This window comes from Triturus cristatus, chromosome 5_2 (assembly GCF_964204655.1).
Source record: "Triturus cristatus chromosome 5_2, aTriCri1.1, whole genome shotgun sequence".
NCBI classification, from domain to species: Eukaryota; Metazoa; Chordata; class Amphibia; order Caudata; family Salamandridae; genus Triturus; species Triturus cristatus.
The window spans coordinates 414,910,316-414,934,664 of NC_140588.1; the positions used below are offsets into that span (position 1 = coordinate 414,910,316).

At 46.3% G+C, this 24,349-nt stretch overlaps 1 protein-coding gene across 4 annotated transcripts in view; it reads right to left on the bottom strand.

The window, feature by feature from the left end:
- PPP4R1 (protein phosphatase 4 regulatory subunit 1) overlaps positions 1-24,349 on the bottom strand; it is an 803,115-nt gene that overhangs the window by 352,351 nt on the left and 426,415 nt on the right. For all 4 annotated transcript variants that reach the window (XM_085607334.1, XM_085607333.1, XM_085607331.1 and 1 more), the window contains exon 11: positions 14,616-15,391. In XM_085607334.1, coding sequence (XP_085463460.1) covers positions 14,616-15,391 — 776 coding nt within the window. The remainder of the gene's footprint in view (positions 1-14,615; positions 15,392-24,349) is intronic.

Consider the following 24,349-nt stretch of genomic DNA (forward strand, 5'->3'; position numbering starts at 1 on the left):
CGATGGATCGAAGAGCGTCTCCCCTCCGAAGGGCACACAGCCGTTGAGTCACGACAGACCTCGTGAGGTCGGTGCGGAGGCCCAAACGACGTAAGAGAGAGAGAGAGCGAGAGAGAGCGAGAGAGAGAGAGTCCAAGTGAAATGCAGGCGCGCTACCTGAAAGTAGCTGCCTTGATCAACCAGCCGTTCAGAAACGGATAGACAAAGCCACTGTGACTCTCATACGCGCAGCCACCACGGCCTAGCGTATGGAACATTCCGAGGTGTCGGCTGCAGGCCGAAAGGAGGCACGAAGCCATGATAATGGCCGTTGCCCACTGGGAAAAACAGGAACTCGCGATATTTTCCCCGCCGCATAGTCAGTCACCCTGAGGATGCTGAGGGGAAACCTAATGCAGAGACCCCCACCGGAATGTACTACTCTTTGATCCCACGAGTCGGCTTGTCGCCCGCCGAACATGGGTCCAAACCCGGTCATGTCTCCCTTGCACGCTAGAAGGAACAGTGAGTACCATCCCTTTCCAGTCCGTCCCAGAGGAGCCGAGTCTATCTTCCTTTACTGGAAGATGGAGGTGGCCTCCTTCTACAGCTCGCGCCCAGAGCGCGATTGAGGTGGAGGGAGCGCTGGAGGGAAACCGGAAGAGTAGCACAGCAGTGAGCCCCAAAATGACTCAATGGCAGCCCGAGACCGCAGAAACAAAATCTGGGAGGCATAACGCCGCTGGAGAGGACGGACGGCCTTAAGCCGCTCTCCCTGCCCCTCCCAACCGTCAAAGCCTCAGCCTTGGCCTTCATGCGGGCCACCTCGCTATCCGCATGGGAGCACAAGAGTTGCGGCAGAGAAGGAGAGTAGAAACACACTGCTGCGCCGCATGCTGCAGAGATTCCGTCGAAGACAAGAATGTCGCCGTAGAACAAACCCACGGCAAACCCGGGATGCGCCTGAAGCGAAATATCTGCTGCAGAGCTAAGAACATATAGATATATATATCCGCAACCATCATGCCCTGTAGACTATCCCTGTCTCTGGGCAGGCGATCCACACGTCGGTGAAGGAACGCACACAGGGATCACCACAACGGCCCAGCCAGAGGTTCGTAAGAACAGGAGAGCACCTCTCCCTATTCACGTAAGCGGCACCCCTGGCATGCCTGACCCGAGAACTTCCATAACGGTGACGACGGGACCTTATGGAAGACAGCGGATTCCATGGTACCGACGCCCCCACACGAGACCTCGTGCTAGGGACATCAACATTCCACGGAGGGGGGCTCGATCTCCGGCCGAGGCGCCACAGGCCCCCCGGTGAGTGGGAGATGAGCCGGAGAGAATTCTGCGGCATCCCCGTGGTATCACCCGTGGGGGCGGAGCAGGAGGCGACCAAGATGGTGAGCCGGTACGCAGACACTGCTAAGCGAGGGGACCCAGGTCCCGCGCGGACCACGTGTAAGTAGCCCCAGACTCCGAAGGGTCCCTCGGCGCCAGCTCAGCGTCAAGAGTCGACGCTGACGGGAAGACGAAGTCCCCGCCTATGATGATAGGCCCACAACAGAGCGAGGTCCAGAACGGGACCTAGACCTCGAGCGCCAGTAATGACCCCTCGAAGTCACCCATGACCTCACCATTACTGCGACGTCATCAGCACTGCGACGGCACCACCACAGCGGTGTCGAACCTCCTTCTGCACCTTGACGTCGAGCATCACCGCACCTTGACGTCGAGCATCACCGCGCCTCGACGGCGATAGACGTCAAGCATCACTGCGCCGCGACGCCAAGCGTCTCGACGTCAAGCAACGCATCGACGACCAGATGCATGCATCGACGTCCAGCCATGCATCGACGTCCAGCCTCGGACCAACGTCAAGCATCGCACCGACGGCAGGCATCGCGCCAAGCGTCGACGTCAAGCATCGACGTCAAACACCAGCGTCGACGTCAAGCATCAGCGTCGACGTCAAGCATCAGCGTCGACGCCAAGCATCAGCGTCGACGCCAAGCATCAGCGTCGACGCCAAGCATCAGCGTCGACGCCAAGCATCAGCGTCGACGTCAAGCATCAGCGTCGACGTCAAGCATCAGCATCGACGTCAAACATCGACGTCGAGCATCAGCGTCGACGTCAAGCATCAGCGTCGACGTCAAGCATCAGCGTCGACGTCAAGCATCAGCGTCGACGTCAAGCATCAGCGTCGACGTCAAGCATCAGCGTCGACGTCAAGCATCAGCGTCGACGTCAAGCATCAGCGTCGACGTCAAGCATCAGCGTCGACGTCAAGCATCAGCGTCGACGTCAAGCATCAGCGTCGACGTCAAGCATCAGCGTCGACGTCAAGCATCAGCGTCGACGTCAAGCATCAGCGTCGACGTCAAGCATCGACGTCATGGCTCTCGACGTCATGGCTCTCGACGTCATGGCTCTCGACGTCATGGCTCTCGACGTCATGACTCTCGACGTCATGACTCTCGACGTCATGACTCTCGACGTCATGACTCTCGACGTCATGACTCTCGACGTCATGACTCTCGACGTCATGGCTCTCGACGTCATGGCTCTCGACGTCATGGCTCTCGACGTCATGGCTCTCGACGTCATGGCTCTCGACGTCATGGCTCTCGACGTCATGGCTCTCGACGTCATGGCTCTCGACGTCATGGCTCTCGACGTCATGGCTCTCGACGTCATGGCTCTCGACGTCATGGCTCTCGACGTCATGGCTCTCGACGTCATGACTCTCGACGTCATGGCTCTCGACGTCATGGCTCTCGACGTCATGGCTCTCGACGTCATGGCTCTCGACGTCATGGCTCTCGACGTCATGGCTCTCGACGTCATGGCTCTCGACGCCAGGGCTCTCGACGCCATGGCTCTCGACGCCATGGCTCTCGACGCCATGGCTCTCGACGTCATGGCTCTCGACGTCATGGCTCTCGACGTCATGGCTCTCGACGTCATGGCTCTCGACGACATGGCTCTCGACGACATGGCTCTCGACGTCATGGCTAAGCAGCCTCCTTGACGTGGGCCTTTTCTTGGGTCGACGGAGAGCATTGGCGTCATACCTGCTCTCGACGTCGCCGTCCTCTATGCTGACCGGAAAACGCGCCATACTGCAGGCGCGTTCCTACTGGGGAAAGCCCCCGAGGCCACAGCATGGGACGTGGTAGAGGACCTACCCTCTCCTTACCCAGGGGCTGAAGAAGAAGCCTAAACAGGTGTCAAACAGAAGACACAGGCAAGCACAGAAGACAAACTCTGTGAGCTTCAGCTTTGGCCTTTATGTCCTACCGCAGTCAAAGCACTTGCTAAACAGGTGTCAAATCCGATGCTATAGAGGCTTGCAAACTGCAGAAATTCTGCCAAAAAACCACAGCAGAATGTAGAGAAAGGCCAAAGACGTCGAATGAAACTTCAAATCCAGAAAAAAAATCACTCAAAATGAATAAAAGCTCAAAAAATGAAGAGCTAATGCTCCAGGGTCCTGCTAGCAGGAGCCGGAAAAAAGAACTGAAAGTAACTTGTGTTGGCTGTGCATCCTGGGATACCGGGGGTCTCTGGAGAGCTTCTTAAAGGCACGGTATCCCTTTAGCAGACACATAATGACAGCCTATAGGGCTTGTCTGTCCACCCCTTCCTCTCTATTGTTTAAAGGGATTTTGGTGAAGGGAGTGTGTGATAATAAAGGAACATGTCAAATGTGAATAAAAATGACATTTCAACTTTATTGTGGCTTTTGTGTTCACTTCAGAGGAAGTGCTGGCCAGTGCAGCCTTGTTGTGATTAGGCTGTATTATTTTGTCTGTCTCTTAAGTGTCTTTGCAGGTTTGCAAATGCGGGACAGCTTAAGAGATATTTTTTTGATTGCTCCGGGGTCCCCGCACATGGGCGGGGATTATTCATAGATTATGACTATACACAGAGATCCCCTACTACAGAACCTATGATACAGAGCCACCCGATTCATCTAATTAAAACCAACGTAGAACTTCATCCGATTCGAAACCTCCGTGCTTCAATGTGTGCATTGTATTAATTGTGTTTGTAATTAGCAGAGTTAACACCCAGTCTACTGTTCTGGGATGGCAGGATCCCCTTCACACGCCTACAAACCTCGAGTTGGAGTCATATTCATGTTTTCCACGAAACACATGCCTACAGGGGTTTGAGGATTGCTGTGGGATCTCCAACATGCTCTGCCATGCAGCATCAACTCTCTTTCACACACACAAGCTCTCTCTCTCACACACGCATGCACGCACACATGCACGCTCTCTCTCTCTCTCTCACACACAGGCACACACACATGCACGCTCTCTCTCTTTCTCACACAGGCACGCTCTCTCGCACTCACACACACGCATACTCTCTGCTCTTTCTCTCCCCCCTCACACACACACAGGCACGCACACATGCACATTCTCTCACACACACACGCACACTCTTTCTCTCACACATCCACGCACGGACACATGCGCGCTCTCACGCATGCACTCGCACATGCACGCTCTCTCTCCCACACACACACACACACACACACACACACACACACACACACACACACGCGCATACGCTCTCTCTCTCGTGCACACAGGCACTCACGCACACATGCATTCTCTCTTTCTTTGGTGTGTAGTGCCGAAGCACAATTGATCCCTGCTACGCACGGTAAGTCATTCATTGGTGCTTTTATTATGATACAAGGACCCCTTGCTCCCTGCCAGGCTCCAGCACTGGTGGCGTGGTGGTGGCAGTGTGCAGTGCCGAAGCACTTTTGACTTCCGCTATGCACGGTAAGGCATTCATTGGTGCTCACCGCATTTAATAGGGCCATGGCTTGACAGCAGGCAGGCCTCTGCTCCCTGTCAAGTCTCCAGCAGTGGTGGTGCATCATTCATTCCAGCTGCTCAGGGCTGGTGCCTGTTAATGATTCTCCTGCAGCTGCACAGTCAGCAGTGGCTGCGGTTGTGAAAGGCTAGGGTGGTGTATGTGCGTTCCCACACACCTTTTCCTGCTCTACTCCCCGCTTGTCACTCGTGTGTATATTACAGAGGTCCGAAAAACAGAGCATTTGAAATACCTAAAAACACAAAAAGATTGCATGAGAACCGGTGCCGCGGGGCGCCTTTCCTCTCATTGGTTGGATATACCGCTCTCCCTACAACTCGCTCTCTTTCACGCACACAAGCTCTCTCTCTCCCTCCCTCTCTCACACACCCATGCACGCACGCATGCTCTCTCCCTCCCTCTCTCACACACGCATGCATGCACGCTCTCCCTCACACACACATGCACGCGCTCTCACACGCACACACATACTCCATCCTCTGTAATCTTTCCCGCATCAGTACTCTCCGTGTTGCTTCTGAGCCCTGCTTTTGTCATTTCCCTTCACCCGCCTTAAAAAAATAAAAAACAAAAAAATAAAAATAAAGCTTTGGCACAGCTTTCTTTTTATTTACCAGTACAACTTGGATCAGTAAAAAAAAAAAAAGAAAACTTAACATACACGCTGTAGGTGCGTTCATGTGTTGTGCTTTTACCTACAAAATGACACAGCTGCTGCGACTGCATAATAGCATCTTTTTTTTTTAATGGGGGTTCCTCTTTATCCATGCTGCACAACATCGCTAAACAAGCATTGGCATAGCCAATAGGTCTCGCCTTTGGGACATTAAGTGTTTAGTTATCCAGCACAATATCCTTGGTGCAACAACATCAACTGTTGCATGGCTAAACACTTATAAGGTACAAGGTTTAGCCATGCAACAGCTGATGTTGTTGCACCAAGGATATTGTGCTGCAAAACTAAATACTTATAAGGTCCCAAAAGCGAGACCTATCGGCTATGCCAATGCTTGTTATAAGGAATATGCTACTTACCAGTATGCATCTGTTCTTGGCATGTAGAGCTGCAGAGCCACACACTAAGGATAAGATCGCCATCTGGTGTTGGGCTCGGATGATTGCAGGTTGTTGTTGTCTTCGGAAGAAGTCTTTGGTCACGAGATTGGTGACTCCTCCCCTGGACAACAGTGCGCATGGGCATCCACTCCATCCTCAGATTATTTTTCGCCATGATGGGAAATGATGGAGTGTGTAAGAATAAAGAAAGGATGTCCATGTGTAATGTCTAATTAAGACAATGCTTGAAACAGATACAGGTCCCGGGGAGGCGGGTGGGCGTGTGTGGCTCTGCAGCTCTACATGCCAAGAACTGATGCATACTGGTAAGTAGCATATTCCGTTCGAGGCATATGAGCTGCAGATCACACACTAAGGATAGACTATATAGCAGTGTCTCCCCTAGCGGTGGTCACCTGTATCAGTTGCAGCAGTATGGAATAGAGTTTTTAGGACAGCTTGGTCTACTGAAGCTTGTTGTTTGGATTGCACATCAACACAGTAATGCTTAGTGAAGGTGTGTGTAGTAGACCATGTGGCTGCTTTGCAAATGTCTTCTAAGGGGATGTTCCCTAAGAATGCCATAGAGGCCCCTATTTTACGCGTGGAGTGCGCCCTAGGGGGAACGGTAAGAGTACGTTTAGCTTTTTGGTCACATATTTGGATACATTGGACTATCCATCTGGCGATACCAGATATGGAAATGGGGTTGCCTTTGTGTGGTGGAGTGAAAGCAACAAACAGTTGCTTGGTTTTCCGAAAAGGTTTGGTTCTGTCGATGTAATAGAGCAAGGCTCTTTTAACATCTAAGGTATGAAGGGCTCTCTCAGCTATTGAGTCTGGATTAGGGAAGAAGACTGGCAGTTCCACAGACTGGTTTAGATGGAAAGGGGAAATGACTTTAGGGAGGAATTTTGGATTCGTCCTAAGAACCACTTTGTTCCGATGTAGTTGTAGGAAGGGTTCTTCGAGAGTTAAGGCTTGTATTTCACTTACTCTTCGCAGGGATGTGATTGCGATGAGGAAAGCCACTTTCCATGTTAGGAACTGCAGTTCGCATTGGTTCAAATGGTGGACCCATGAGCCTTGTTAGAACAATATTAAGGTTCCACACCGGGAAAGGCGGTAACCTTGGAGGAATGATTCTTTTAAGACCCTCCATAAATGCTTTAATAGCTGGTACCTTAAAGAGGGACAGGTGTTGTCTATTTTGCAAATAGGCTGCTAATGCCGCTAGATGTAGACGTATAGAGGAATACGCTAAATTGCATCTTTGCAAGTGCAATAAATAGCAAATGATGTTCTGGATGGAAGCATCCAGTGGTTGTATGTCATTGTTAGCGCAGTAAATGGCAAATCGTTTCCATTTTGCAGCATAGCATGCCCTAGTAGTAGGTCTCCTGGCTTCTTTAATGAAATTCATACAGTCTGGAGGAAGGTTGAGGTACCCGAACTCTAAGTCTTCAGGAGCCAGATTGCCAAGTTCAGTGTTTGAGGATCTGGGTGTCTGATATCTCCATGGTTCTGGGTTAAGAGGTCCGGGGAGAGATGCAGTTTTTGATGTGGAACTAGCGATAGTTCCAAAAGTGTGGTGAACCAGGGTTGACGTGCCCAAGTGGGAGCCACTAGGATGAGTGTCAGCGACTGTTGTTTCAGTTTGCGTACCACAAATGGAATGAGAGGGAGAGGCGGAAAAGCGTACGCAAATCTGCCTGACCAATTCATCCATATTGCATTGCCCTTTGATCGCGGGTGTGGGTACCTGGCGGCGAAGGTTGGGCATTTTGCGTTTTCTGGTGTGGCGAACAGGTCTATGTCTGGTTGTCCCCACTTTTGGAAGAATGGGAGTAAGACTTTGGGGTGTAGTTCCCATTTGTGTATCTGCAGTGTGTGGCAACTTAAGAGGTCGGCCACCTGGTTCTGAACCCCTGGGAGGTGTTCTGCTAGCAGGTAGATGTTCCAGGGAATTGCCAATGTCCAAATTTGTTGCGCCAGTTGGGACAGTTGTAGAGAATGTGTCCCTCCTTGTTTCTGTATGTAATACATTGTGGTCATGTTGTCCGTGCGGATGAGGACAGTTTTGTTTTGGAGATGCACTTGGAAGGATTTCAGTGCTAGGAACACCGCTAGAAGTTCTAGGTGATTGATGTGGAACTGTTTTTGTTGAGTGGTCCACCGTCCCTGAGTGGTGTGTCGGTGGTCAGCACAACTTGTGGAAGGGGCTCCAAGAACGGCCACCCTTTGGACAGGTTGATGGTGTTCCACCACTTCAGTGAGCGAAGTGAGCGGCTGTCCAACACCAGATCGGTAAGTTGTCCGTGGGCCTGATTCCACTGTTGTGCTAGACATTCCTGTAAGGGACGCATTTGAAGGCGTGCGTAGGGTACTATGGAGATGCATGACGCCATCATGCCTAAGAGTTGCATGAACACTCTTGCGGGGAGAGAGTGTTCTGTTTGAAATGTTTTGATAAGACTTTGTATGTTGGCTATCCTGGCTATGCTGGGAAAAGCTACGGCTTTGGCTGTGTCTATGGTGGCTCCCAGGTATGGTTGTACTTGGGAGGGTTGTAGTTGAGATTTGGGATAGTTGATGGTAAATCCCAAGTTGTGCAGGGTTTGAATAGTGCGGTGGGTGTGGTGAACGCATTTGTCTAGAGTATTGGCTTTTATGAGCCAGTCGTCCAGATAGGGGAAGACATGGATTTGTTTTCTCCCGAGATATGCTGCCACAACTGCCAAGCACTTGGTGAACACCCTTGGTGCAGTTGTTACTCCGAATGGGAGAACTGTAAACTGATAGTGCTGACCGTCTACCACGAATCGTAGATACTTCCTGTGAGCGGGATGCATAGGGATGTGAAGATATGCGTCCTTGAGGTCTAATGTGGCAAGGAAGTCTCCTTGTTGAAGTAATGGAAGGACCTGTTGGAGAGTGATCATGTGGAAATCATCTGATTGTATGTACTGGTTCAGTAGTCTGAGGTCCAGTATGGGTCTCAAGGTTTTGTCCTTTTTGGGAATGAGGAAGTATAGAGAATATACTCCTGTGCCCTGATGTTGTAGTGGAACAGGTTCTATTGCGTTTTTCTGAAGCAAAGACTGTATTTCCTGTTTGAGGAGCGTGAGGTGGTGAGACGTCATGGGACCGTGTCTGGGTGGTATGTTTGGGGGCGGATTTATGAGTTCGAGGCAGTAGCCATATTGGATAATTTGTCTTACCCACCTGTCTGTAGTGATGGTATTCCAGACAGGTAGGAACTGTTGAAGCCTGCCCCCGACCGGAGTGGAATGGTCTGGGGGGGAGTGGTGGCAAGTCACTGTTTGGTGGCTGTAGAGGAGCGGGTGTTGTTGTTGTTGCCCCGTCCCCGGCCTTTATTATTGTTTCCCCGATACCCTCCTCTAAAATATCCTTTGTTAGGGGATGTTTGATCTGATGCTTGGAAGGTGGAAGAGTTGTCTGTTCCCACATTTTTGGAAGCTCCTCTATAAAAGGAGCGACGAAAGGAGCCTCTGGGTTGAGTAGACTGCAATGCTCCCATAGATTTTGCAGTTTCATTATCTTTTTTTCATTTTTTCTAGGGCAGTGTCTACTGCCGGGCCGAATAGTTGCTCCTGATTAAAGGGTTGAGCAAGAATGGAGCAAGAATGGAGGTTTGTACTTCCGGCTTGAAGCCGGAGATGCGCAGCCATGCGTGGCGTCTAAGCAATACGCTTTTGTTGACTGCCCTAGAGGCGGTGTCCGCTGCGTCTAATGCACATTTAATGGAGGCACTGGATATTAGTTTGCCTTCTTTTATGAGGTCAGTGGCCTGTGCTTTGAAAGGTTCAGGCAGGTGTTGCAAGAGATCCTCCAGTTGATCATAATGGGCTCTATCATAACGAGCCAATAGGGCTTGTGTATTTGCGATACGCCAGTGGTTAGCCGCTTGAGCGGCAACCCTTTTGCCGGAAGCCTCCAGGAGTTTAGACTCCTTGTCTGGGGGCGGCGTGTCTCCGGTTGTTTGGGAGTTGGCCCTTTTTCTGGCATTGGAGACGACTAGTGAGTCTAGGGGGAGTTGCGCCTTGATGTACGCAGGATCTTGTGGCGCTGGTCTGTATTTTTTTTCTATTCTGGGGTTGAGAACACTGGCCCTGACAGGGTCTTTAAAAACCTCAGTGGCATGCTTTATCACTCCCTTAATCATGGGTAGAATGTGGACTGTTTTCTGGGACTGCTCAAAAGCGTCGAGTAGAAAGTCGTCCTCAGGAGTGTCGGTGTGCATGGTGACACCATGAAACTATGCTGCTCTGTTAATAAGCTGACCGAACCCTAAATGGTCATCAGGAGGGGAGGGTTTTGAGGGGTATGGAGCGGGGTCAGGCACATCAGGCATAGGGTAAGTCCAGTCATCTACTGGTGCTGTGTCCGGGAGTGTAAAGGGATCAGTTGGATCAGTGGGATAAGTAAAGAAATCTGGGTCTCCCCCTCCCCCAAAATCATCATCATCCTGTGGAGGTGGTGTATGAGAAGGAGATGGTAGAGGTGCAGGTGGTGGGGGTTGGGGGGATGGAATAGGAGGTAATGTACGAGAGGAAGGACGTATGGGTGAAGTGGGTGAAGTGGCACAGTCCTTCTTTGGAGGTGCTGGAGGAGGTGGTGAGTCCAGCTTCCTTTGCTTGTAGGGCACCGCTGTGACACGTCCAGTTTTCGGATTTATGTAAATCCGTTTTTGCTTAGGATCAGATCGAAAGAGTTCCTCAGTGTCCGAAGGCGGCTGTGGCGCCGACTTCTTCGGGTCTTTATGGACGTGTTCTGGCACCGAAGATGTTTTGGGTGCCTAAGAACTTTTCGGTTCCGGTGGATTTTTCGCTGCCGACGAGCCTTTTGGTGTCGGTGGAGACCTCGGCGCCGAAGAACGTTTCGGTGCCGGTGGAGATTTCGGTCCCGAAGCCTGCTTTGGTGCCGAAGGTATTATAGGCACAATGACATGAGGTTTGCTCGAGCCCGAGCCACCTGCAGGCTTACTTTTCTTCGGAGCCGGGCCCGAGGGCGGGGCTTCAGAAGATGTTTTTGGATCGCGACTAGGCCCAGTTGGCAGAGTCTTGACCAATGTCTTTTTGGGTGGTGTTGGGGTAGGGGGGCTGGTACTCACAGGCTGCCCCGGATCTGAATCGTCGGCCGCGGACACGATTTGGAGATCTTCGGAGTCATCGTCAGAGACGTCCTGTGTAAAGATGTCTTCTGGTTCCGGAACCGGCTTGGCCATGATATGGCGTCGAGCTCTTCGGTCCCGGATGGTTTTCTTCAAACGGAATGCGGCGCAGGCTGGACAGCTGGATTCGTTGTGGTCTGGTGAAAGGCACAAATTACAGACCTCGTGGTGATCGCTATGAGGGAACTTTGCTCCACATTGGGGGCATTTTTGAAAAGGTGTCCTTTCCATCAGCCGCGTCCAGAGTCGGTCCGATATGGTTTTCGACGTCGAGTTTTGAAGTTATGAGAGTTGTAGTGATTGCTATAAGTTTTCTGCTGGAGCGGAAAAAAGTTCATCCAAACCCAATGGCAGAAAAAACAATCTGAGGATGGAGTGGATGCCCATGCGCACTGTTGTCCAGGGGAGGAGTCACCAATCTCGTGACCAAAGACTTCTTCCGAAGACAACAACAACCTGCAATCATCCGAGCCCAACACCAGATGGCGATCTTATCCTTAGTGTGTGGCTCTGCAGCTCATATGCCTCAAACAAATATTTTCCAACATTTCACCCATTTTGGGCCCATGGAGATGCCCTCAATTGAATAGCATGTTGGGGTGGTTGTAGGACTTCTGGCTTGAAGCCGGACATGCAGCCATGCATAGCAGTGGAGCAGGATACTAGTGTTAACACTGCGAAAGGCGTTATCCAGAGCAGAGTGCAAATTGCCAAAGCCGCCATCTCCTCCCAGTGAAAGCAGTCTTGTGTTGACAACAATCCAAACAAGTTAGCAAAACTGCCACATGGTGGTTGCTCCAACCACCACATGCTAGTCAACAGCGTCGTACCGTTTACTCTCCTTGTTCAGCGGAGGAAGGGACACCGGATGTCTTGAGCGGAGGCATACTTACTTGTTGTATGCACCATTAGGGAGCTTGAGGGACTTGTCCATGGATGTAAAATGGATTGCTAGGAGAAACTTTGAACATACAAATTTTTTGAGTGAATACCTTTGCTTTGACAGGGTCTTTGAAATTCTGAGGAACTGAATAGTATGTTCTGTCTTGAAGAGGGTCTCAACTAACACTTATCCTCCTCCTGTAAGCTGTACATGTTCACGTAATCGAGCCTGGCCAGCCTCTGAAGGACTGCTTTATACGCAGTGTTTTAATCCCCTGGGCGGAAGGTTTAGCTAGGTTTGTCTGCAGATCAGTGTAGTCCATAGGGTCAAAATTATAATTGTCCGGGTGATTGTCTCTAATCCCTGCCCCAATTACTGGTTTGTTAAATTCTACCGCCCGTAAAAGCTGCATAGGTCAGAGGATGACTGCAATAACCTATCTGGAAATTCTGCTAGTGGTGGAGGGTGAGAGGAGTATGGGTGTAGTGATTGTGGTAATTGCCTGGGTTGGGAGGTTGGGGTTGAGGGCTTGCATCTCTCCCAGTTCAACTTGGGCACCGAATCTCGTGGTGCATCGAAGGCGAGCTCCTTCACAAAGTTTAGCCTCAGCTCCTAGGTACCGGCAGCAGAGTGACCGATGGCTGTCATGGGGGGCAGCTTAGCAGAATTCTTTCCAGTATCTGGGTAAATTAAGAGTTGTGTTTTCCTGGTATTAAGCTCTTCCAACAGTCTTTCCAGGATAGGTGCCTCAGATATCTCTGTAGTGCTCTTGGTGTCGATTTCAACTTGAAGGAGAATGTTTGGTGCCTTTCAGTCGAGATGGGAGGAAGGAAGGGGGGAGAAAATCAATGACTGTTGTGGCTCAATGTCCTTCTGCCTTCCAATGTGAAATTGCTTGGCTCCAAAGTCTTCGTTCTCTGCAGACCGGAGTTAGAGGGCAGTAGTAGGCTGGGAGTTTCTTTCTGACTCGTTTGAGCTTTACGTCAGATCCCTGAGGGAGCGGGGGCACTGCCACAGCATGGGGCCACTTAAAGGAGTGGGCTTTCATCACTTGGCATTGCTGCTCTGGAGAAATACTTGCATCCCTTGGTGTCTTCCTGATTCGGGGCCCTGTCAGTTTAAATGCCAAGGATACCCAGCCTGGTCTTCTTCCTTAGAAGCACTGGACGACAAGGGCTTGGAGTTGGGCAATGTTTGATGTGCCTCTTATCCCATGAAGCCGAGAGGGTCTAGTTTGCAGAAAATGTTGGCGTCTGAAAAGAATGGTTCTGTATTTTGGAATACACCCAACACCATTCCATTTGGTACCTTAAGGTATTCTTACAGCAAAGTTGTCAGTGGAGGTAGCAGTGTTACCACTGGAAAGGCGCCAAGCAGGCTGTGATGGTTACCAGAGTGGTGAGTCTCAAAGTGTGGAGTAATCAGGCTCGCAAAAGCAGCCAGGAATGAATCAGTTACCGAACCCCCTGGTGGGTCAAAAAAAACATTCTAGGGGGCAGCTAGAGCTCATGAGCAATTGTAGACTAAGGAGGAGTCACACCACGTCCCACAAGTAAAAACTTAATTGAAGAAATACAAGTTGTAGTGTTTCCGCCGGACACGAGATGGCAAGAGAATGCATGTATACCTACAGCCACCCATGCTACGAACATATAGAAGTATTAAAAAACAGATAGTTATGTCATAGTTCAAGAAACAAAATCCCAAAACACCAGATATTCACAAATTACTGCCTGCTACATGAACTTATATTTATTATTTCCCTTGGGTTTCTTAAAGTGCAATAAGCAAATCATTTTTAAAACATTTTTTTAGAGTTTTATATAGTGCGAACTTGACTTGGATCGGGTATCAGACCGCTTTACAAGCACCAGTTGCATTACATGAGGACACATTCATTTTTTTCCTAGGCACGGGGAGATTAAGTGATTTGCCCAGAATCACAGGATGTTCAGCGTCATTGCCGAGACTTGAACCTAGTTCCCCAGATTCAAGGTCAACTGCCCTAGCCGTTGGGCCAATTCTTCTCCCCTTTAACTTTTTTAAATTGTTATTAATGAATTGCTTGGTTTCTGTACACACCAGAGGCAGGATAAAGGGCATAGCCTAAGGCTAGGCAGTCCCACCCACCTATACAACCCAGCAGTTGGATGCAGGGTCTGGTTGGCAGCCAGATCCTACACCCAGGCCTTGCAGCCATTCACACAAATCCATACACCCAGGCCTTGCAGCCATACACACAAATTCATATACCTAGGCCTTGCAACTACCCACACAAATTCATCCGGACGTTGGGCATAGGCCTTGCCTCTAGCCATGCGGTGATCCCCCTCCCCCCCCCCCGCCAATGTGCCCAATCACCTAACCAACTGTGCCACCTACCAGATAATGCACCCAATCACTGTAAAGTGCTCCATCACAAACCAATGCGATGCAAAACAAAATCCACTCTTAAAAAGTAGCCTCGCAAATGGGCACAAATTTTTGTGGAAGACAATTTGAAACAAGTTCTAATTCCAACATGAGTTTTTGCTGAGCATCTATTTGTTAAACAAAGAAAAACCATTAGCTCAAATTATTCACTATTCCTATATGGAGACCAGTTAATTAGCTGAGAATATTCTTTATTGCTTGTACCTTTAACATCTGGGTCATCGACATGAGGTTCCAGATTTTCAATCATTTCTTCCAACTCTTTCCTAGTAGCCATGCTTATGTTTGGAGTATTGGATACGGAAACCTCAGGTATATTTTCATGACATTCCAACTTGTCTTTTGTCTTTGAGGTCTGAGCTTGAAGGAGTTCTTGATCAAGATCTATTTCGGGAATAGGAGTCCTCCAGTAATGGAAAGAATTGTACAATTCCTGCTCTGAAACAGAGTGGTTCTTGGACCCGGACAGAAGGGGTAGCTTACAAGAACTAGAGCTTTGATTACAACTTTCAAACGTTTCAGTAGAAAACACAGATGAGCAATGTGATGATATAATAATGTAATCTTTAGTTTCACTTGCTGTTTCACTTGATGTTAAGGGTTCTTGAGAAGTATCTGCCAACTGGACAGTGAAATTAACATTAATGTCCTTGGAAGGCACTTCCACAGTACTCTCAGCACATGTAACGTCCTCACAATCATCTTCCACAATGACCTCAGCTGCATATTCAGCTATGTCATTTGAGGAATACTCCAGGAGTACTTCGTCATTATCTACATCACGATCATCCTCCAGTGCCACCTCTCCAGCATCTTGCACCAGATCATCCAAGAGATCCAAAGCACCCTCCACAAGAACTTGATTTGAATCCTCCGATATTATATTTCTTTCATGCTCCTCTATGACATAACTATGTTGTCCCCTTGCAAAGTAGCTGTGATCTTCTAGTACAACATCACAGTGGTCCACTGAAACATCACTGTTGAGTGAGAAGAAAATAAAACTAATTAATATATGTGAAAACAAAATGGTTATCAAGTTTAATGACAGTAGTGACATTATAATCTGATTGCTACTTTAGCACTCCATTACCTAATTATTAAAATAAAAATGTAATTCATTAGAAAGGCAGAAGAAGGGGGCATGTTTATTCCACTGGGTAAAATAAAGGTTAGGTTTTTGTGAATTACAAAATGACACCCAAGAGGCCCATCCTGTCCTTCGTGATTTATTACCATGAATATTATCCTATGAGGCTTTAATAGCACTTTTAACCACACTACTCTGCAAATATTAATGAAATGGTACATAGAATATTTATAAAGACAAAAAGAATACAAGAGACAAGATGGGAAAATACAAGAGAAAGGGGTACAGAAAAATAAAACAAATTCACGAAGAAACAAGTAGCAGTCAAAGCATAAAATGTTAAAGTATAGAGGAATAAAGAAAATGCAGCAATAGATGGCAACTAATAATTTAGTATCACAAGAGCGAACGTCTAGAAGGTGGAATAGATTTAAATTCTATAGTGGGCTTTGCACTCCTCATTTCTCAATACAAACAGACTGAAATGAAAATCTACACTTGCAGCAAAACAGGCAGAGAACTGTGAACTGCAAACATTGTGTACAAAGATGGACAGTCACTTGCAAGGATCTTCATTCAAATGTGTTGTAAGGTAATGATGCGCATACACACAGCAATTGTAGTGACTATCTTATTTGGAGCATCCAAGCACTGCCACAGCAAGGTCCAATTGTTAGAGACCCTCTGAGTGAAACTTGGAATGTGACAAACAATGATGTTTGACCAATGAAGGTAAAGGTAACAACAATGATGTTGGTAAGATCATGGAATAGATGGCAAGTATAACAAACTTAGCAGTGGAATGTAAAACGAAGAGCAAATGTTTAACAAAATAACTATGAACTTACCACATAACTCCCTTCCTTATACAAAAATAAAACAAAATATAATACACTACATAGATACATAACAAAATGATCAAATCTTTTGGGTAACCTAGTGTTTCTTTTCAATCAGTCCTATTGAAACAGCACTTTCTGGAGAAATGTCTTCAGTGTTATCATGGTCAGTATAATTTTTCTCTAATGACTCACTAGCAAAATCGGGTTCATCATATTGGTAACTTTATTATCTGTATTCATTTTAGCTAATCTAGCAATAATCCACCATATGCCGTTGTTAAGTAAGGCAGACATTTTCCAAATTTATACAATTTTCCATATTTTAGAAAAATTGGCAGTTCCCTTCTGTACACGTCTATGCAATCTAATTTTGACTTTATCTCCAATACATAAACTGGACTGTTTAGAAATAACAAATTTGACTTTATTTATCATGTCAGCAGTACTTTTGATAGTATCATACCTTTTCTTTAAATCACGTCTTCCCTTTAGAGAATAACCAACTATGATTTAATTTAATTTTCGTATTGCTTCACTTACTTTAAGCAATAAGAAAGGAGAAAATGTGGTTCTACAATGTAGCATGCAATGATACGACCACATTGTCAGGCATCTTTTGTTAACATCAATAAATGCTCTAATAGCTAACTGAATGCATTCCACCAACGTTTTGTTCAATCTTTCCACCAAACCACTCATGTCTGGTGAATATAAAGCAGCTATATGTTTAATACCTACACTTTTTAAAAATAATTGAGTATTTTGTTGGATGTAAATGGTGTTCCATTATTCGAAACATAGAATCAGGAAAACCTTGCCTCCTGAAATGGTCTAGAGGAAAATCAATAACAGCTTCCACATTGGGTTGTGAAATCCTTTCACCTCCACCCATATAAAGAATAGTCAACCATGAAAAAAATATAAGTTGTTCTAGACTCAATACCTTCATAAGGCCCCAACAAGTCAAAAGCTAACCTTGACCAAGGTTTCTCTGGAAACTAGGTCTGTTTATGCGCAGTTTGCTGTGTTTTTAACACTTTGTAAGAATTTAAACATAGTGGACAATTTTCATAAACTGAATATCACCATCCATGTAAGGCCATCAGACCAATTGTTTATTGTCACTTGTTTTGCCCATTTGACATAAATGTGCTACAGAAACGAGTTTGTTTCTAATTCCTGCAGGTGGAACAAAACATTTGCATTTAACAATCACATTTTCCAAAAACAGCTCATCCCTGAGTTCACAAAACACTCGAAGTTGTTTGTATAGTTAGCTCTCCAAAGGCCATGCCTTCACAATATACTCCAAGTTCTATCAAAATGTCATCCATAGAATCAGCAGTCAACCATGTATCTTTTGATAACACTTGCCCTACTGTCAACACTACATGTTCAAAAGTAGCCATAACACATTCTTCCTGTGACTCTTCATCACTGGAAGGATGAACTTCACTAGACAACCTAGACTAACAATCAGCTCTCACATTTTGCACTCCTGGTAAATACGTAAGCATACAATTTTACTCACACAATTTGACCAGTAACCTCACCAAGCTAGATGAGGCTCTGCCCATTCCATGCTTTGAAAGTCAAGAAATGAAAGGTTATTGGTCAGTTTTTCGTTTTTTTTTTTATGTTCTACTAACCAGGTTCATCCTAATTTCTCTTGTACTATAGTAGAATATCTAGATTCAGCAACGGACAATGGTCTGGAAGCAAAAGCAATGGAGCGTTCAACATCATCTTTGATTTGAGTAAAAACAGCACCCAAACTACTGGCACTGGCATCCACACTAATCACATTCACAGCATTGTGTGCCCACGGGGACAATGGTTGACGGAATAATTGCCTCTTTCAAACTACTGAAAGCGGAGGTATGTCCTATACCCCACTCAAATGGTCTTATTTCTTTTTGTTTGTAATGAACGCAAAGAATACACTATAACAGCAAATCTTTGTACAAACCTAGAATAGTATTCACATAAATCTAAAAAGGACTTGAGGTCTTTGTCAACAGAAATAGGTGTGTTTCAAATCAATTCTAATAAATTCTTCTTAGGATAAATATCGCTTTTAATAATTGTGTGTCCCAAATATTCTACTTCCCTAACAAAAAAACGTGCACTTAACCAAACAAGTGGCCGTCCCCTTTTCCATTAATGTGTTTAACACTTTGCTTAAAATATTAAAATGCTGATATTCTGTTTCAGAATACACAAAAATATCCTTCTGAAACACCACCACACCATTGATCTCCCTAAATAGATAAAATATACATTTTCAGAAAAGATCGATGGGGCCGATGCGAGTCCAAATGGCAATCTAATGTATCTGAACGTCCCATCAGATGTAATAAATGTAGTAATATGTCTAGACTCACTAGTCAACTCGACAGGCCACTTTCAGATGAATAGTTAAGTACTTTGCTCTTTTTAATCTGTAGCAACGCAGTCCGAGGCCAGGATGTAATTTCAAGTAGATTAAGTCTGCCTGCTGCTCAGCTCATACTCCAACTGTCACACTAAAGTATCCAGGCACCCAAACATTCTATTCATGTCCATCACACCAACATTCCATGCATCACATTCACAATGGCCGAGCAGCTAATTCAAAAGCAACAAGATAAATACAATACAGGTTACTACTGTCGTTCCACAACACAAAAATGAAACCGCAAATTAGGAAAAGGTCCAAACAAGAAGAACCCAAAAAAGAGCAATGTGAAACAGTAGAGAGAATACAAGAAGACAAATGAACTCAAAAGTGAACGAATCACAGCATAGATGCCAAGGAAAATCACCAACGACATGAAAGGAAATGCAGAGGATACACAAGAGAAAATGAAATGGATGGTATCGACTGAAGTACAAGGGAAAGAAAAAGCAATGAAAAAGCTACATGAGGTATACAAGAAGAACAGAAATGCATAGAGGAATGTGTAGACAAATATACTGAATATTATATCACCCACCCATCCTCCTCCTATATAAAATTGAATAAAGAACATTAAAAATGTGTGAAGGACACCCGAAAGAACCTACCCAATAACACAGGTGAATGGATGAACCAGAAACAACGGGAACCACCCACCTCCAACAACATCCTATATATAAAAGTTAGGGGAAAGAAAAGAAGGCTGACTGCTATCCATACGGCCACTATGAGCTAGGGGCGGGCAACCACAAGTGTGGCACAAGGTGAAAAATACACCGTACAACAAAGGTGCAGCACAAGGCGACTTACACACAGTTTACAAACAAAAGTATACATGTACCACAGGGTGACTTACACCATAAATATGCCTTAAAGAAGGGTATGCAAAAACAATTTACATAAATGGGACTCGTACTAATAGGACACCCCTATGTAGAGGTTAAAAGCATGAACAATTTGCATAGATGGGACTCGTACACATTGGAGAACCCTATGTAGACTTTGGAAGCGTGAACAAGCAACTAGCATACAAGGGACTTGTACCCATTAGACACCCCTATGTAGAGGTTAGTAGCGTGAACAAAACATTTGCATACAATTAGTGAACAAGATGTGCACAAGACGTGAACAAACGTGAAGCACTAGGTGACTTACACAGACATAACGTAGAGAATAGATGAAGCAGAAGGTGATATAAACACTGTAAAACCAACGCGCAGCACAGGGTGACTTATGCACTATGCAAACACACACAATAGAAATGGAACTAACACCCACTCTAAACAACGAACAACACGTGCTGCACAGCGTTACTATGCACTGTATAAAATAAAGCGGAAGAAGACCAGTCCTAGGGGTAATCTCCGGAGCCCACAAAGTACATACACATAAGTATATACTAAAGTATACACAAAAGGTCTTGAATGCTCAACCTAAAAAACACTAAAGGAAGGCAACAAATAGGAAAGACAACTTCTCCACCTCTTACCAGAAGCGGTCTTAAACCATTCATAGAAGTAAACTGATGAATACCAGCTGTCAGCAAAAGATCCACAATACAAACCAACTTATAAAAGCTTACTTGGACAAAGCAGCTGACTGGAACTAAGGGATAGAATGAGTCCTGATAAGCAGCAAATGCCATAAAACTCGAAGCGCCTTGTGCCGTGGTGCACGCCGAACGACTCCCCAGCTTGACCATCTACCCCATGCACAGCCACAACTACCAGCTGAACGTGGAGCGAAGAACCCAAATACATTTCTACTGTAAAGACCTGCATGCTACCCGGGTATCCAAATAAAAGATGGCGGCACGCAGTATTGACAGCAGGGTGGCTCGTGGCACGTGGATGCTCAAAGCATCATGCAGCACCTTGCCGGCGAACAAAAAGGTCACAAGAAAGTCTCTGTGTGACTGCCAGATGACGGTAGGTGTGCGCGTGCTGTGCACAACTTGTGCCTCCGTTTTCAAACCACAGCGCGGCGGTTCAATTGCCATTAATCCGGGTTGGGAGGGAGAGGTGCAAGTGAAGGAAAAAAACAAAAAAAACAAAATACCTCACCGCAAATGTCCCACTCGGGTAGGCGGTTATACGGCTGAATTTCAAATGTCTCTAAGCACTTCTATGTTGCTGTAACTCGGGTCAAACCCACGCTGGCAGAGTCACTTTAATCAGGACAATGGCAAAGTGAGGAGCAAACCTCCTTTATGTGCACACAGAATCGATGATTGTCCAGCTTGTAAAATGCCATAGTTAAATAAACACACCCATGAACTATTGGAGGCAGAAAGCAAACAATTAGTAGCTTCGTTACAGGAACTATGAGCTAACAAGAACATTAAACGGGTACCAAAGTGTGCAGCCATTCACCCTGGCAGACCTCAGGCATAGATGAGACTCCACCAATTCCTGTTTACACCAACTTGCAGGCAAAATACACTGTGAAGGTGAATGTTTAATAATGTAGATTACTGGAAGTGCTTAGGATCACACAAGTTGTCATAGTAGGAGCAATTCCAATCCTTTAAGCCAAGGAAGTACGCACAGGCTGGGGCTGTCTGGTAAAAGGGCACTGGTGGGGCTGGCACCCCTAGTACTTCAACCTAGAGGCTTTTACTTTTCTGTAGGTTTCCTTTAAAGATCTCTTCTTTCAGTAAGTCCTTTTGTAGCATGCAGAGTTTTTTATCCCATGAATTGTCGCCAAAAGTCTGTTGTAATGCAGTCCGTGGCCAGGATGTAGTTTCAAGTAGATTTATAAAGTTGCAGTTACAAGTTATTGAGTTCATGTGATGCAGCCCCACCAGAAGCAGTCTGCCTGCTGCTCAGCTCATACTCCAACTGTCACACTAAAATATCCAGGCACCCAAACCTTCCATTCATGTCCATCACACTAACATTCCATGCATCATATTCACAATGGCTGAACAGCTAGTTAGAAAGCAATTAGATAAATACAATACAGGTTACTATATAATTTAGCAAACAACTTGTGTACCTAGGGCATAAGATGCCAATCAACCAAAATGTGCTTATTAAATGACCTCAAGTCAACACATATTCCAAGTTCACCATTTTCTTTTACCAAAACAATAGAACACACACATTTCCCTTAACATTTGAGATCATTTATTGTGACCAGATTATAGTCGTGTCTCAATTTGTGTTTTGTAGGAACAGCATTTTTTTTTCAAATGCATACAATAAGAAAAATCTTTCACTTTTCAGAGTCCTTTTCTAAATAAACGTATGCTTTTCTAGAATATTTTCCAAGCTGTTTTCACCATTCAAGACACTTTGTACTCTCATCACTGCCTCTGTCAAACATACCTGCAGTTTAGCATTGGGATTAGGTGTAATATCAAACTACCCTTGATGTCTCTAACCCAATACTTGCAGTCTGTCAACTGCTGCATACACTTTGTCAATAGTGGTGTTATTTTTTAAACTTATTTCAGTCATAAAATAGCCTATCGTGTTCAATCTCTTTTCCACCAAATCCAAACACTCATATGCGTGTGTTGTAAACTTTTATTTTGCCAATTCTTATGAAAAAATGAATAGGAAATAATGGTATATGGGGATCCAGATTCAGCATCACCATTAATGCCCTACCATCAATATTAATTTTCCTGAAATACATGGGGTGGATGAAACTCCTATACACTGATATACAGGATCAAGTGAGAGTTAATAACCATACCTCACGGGCGTTCACATTGTGGAGGGGAACCTGTCAAGGCTGCCCTCTTTCCCCACTGATATTCTCTTATGCTGGAAACGTTGGCTGCCTGGATCCGTAGAGATGTTGGGGTGCGAGGTCTGAAGTGGGCGGAGGGTCAGGAGGACCGGATATCCCTATATGCGGACGACATTTTACTGTATTTAGCCTCCCCATATAAATCCATATGTGGTGTCCTGGATATCTTTACGAATTTTGGGAAATATTCAGGCTACCAGATCAATTGAAGTAAATCAGTGCTGTTTGTACTTCGAGGCCCGATTCCCCGTCTTCCGTTGAACTGCAGGGTGGAGGTGGCAGCGGAAGGCTTCCGATATTTGGGAATATTCGCAACGTCCGACTCAACTTTATTCTATGACCGTAACCTGCTCCCCCCCCCCCCATTAGCTTGACTCAACTTTATTCTATGACCGTAACCTGCTCCCCCCCCATTAGCTCGACTGAAGACTGATGTTAAACATTGGAGAATCCTGCCTTTATTGCTCGTTTAAGATGCTGGCCCTTCCCCGCTTCCTCTATATTCTTCAGAACTGCCCCTACAGAGTCTGAGCCCTATTTCCAGGCAGTGGAGGGTGAGGTTTGCACTCTGCTCTGGGATAGCATGGCTCCCCGTATTGCTACCAAAAAACTGATGAAAGGATGGTATGATGGGGGAAATCGCCCTCCCAGATCTTCGACTTTATTATTGGGCCTCGCAATTGGCTGTGGTGAACCACTGGATGTATCGCTCCCCTGACGACCCTGCGCACTTATTAGACGAATATCAAACATGAAGAGCTGGATACTTGGGGGCACTATACTCGGCCAAGAGAGGGCGGTATTTTGGGCCCTTCTCCCACACGGTAGCGTTTTGGCATCAGGCAAACTCCAGGTTGGGTTGGTCTAATGTCCTCACAAAGGCGCCACAGATGTGGTATACCCAGAGGTTGGGTTCCCTCGGTTATCAACCCGAATTCGACAGATGGGATACAATTCGGATCTCAACAGTTGGAGATCTGATTAAAGAGATCTATCCTCAGATTTGAGGACCTTCAGGGACAATACCAGAATGCACAGGGAGAACTGTTTCGATATTTACAAATTCGGCATGCACTCACCACAGCCTTCCCAGATCCTACAAATATACTAGAGTCGACCTTGTTGGAAGATCGACTTCTTGATGGGCCACTACACTCAAAGGCAATCGCATTAACTTATAAAAAGCTATGTAACATCGTATCAAACACATTTCACAAACTCAGGGAACAGTGGCAGGAAGACCTGGGACCCATCGACGACTAGGGCTGACAGGCGACTCTAATGTCTTCCAAAGACGCAGCGATTACCCTCCGCTTCCGCCTGATACAGATTAAAATTCTTCACAGGTCATACCTCACGGGAGTGACCTTGGTGAAGATAGGTGTCAGAACGGATGCACTTTTCTTAGAGGTTGCGCCCAAACGGCTACCTTTTACCATACGATCTGGGAGTGCCCGGCGCTTCTGCGAATATGGGAGGGGGCCACGACCCATATCCAGATGGCATTAGGGAAAGAAATGAATCTCACACCAGGGTTGGGTCTACTTAACATCTGGGTGGCCACGGGCCTTACCGATATAGAACAACAATTAGCCACACTGGGCTACACCCTAGTCAAACGGGAAATCGCCAGGAGCTGCGAGGTAGCAAACCCACCAAGTGTCCGGACGTGGATAAAAGAACTTGACAAATGTATGGTCGCAGAAAAGGAAGTATTTACGACACGTGGGTGCCCTAAGAAGAGAGATAAGAAATGGGGCAAATGGAACGATTACAGGGGAGATATATGTGTTTCCCCATCGATAGAATT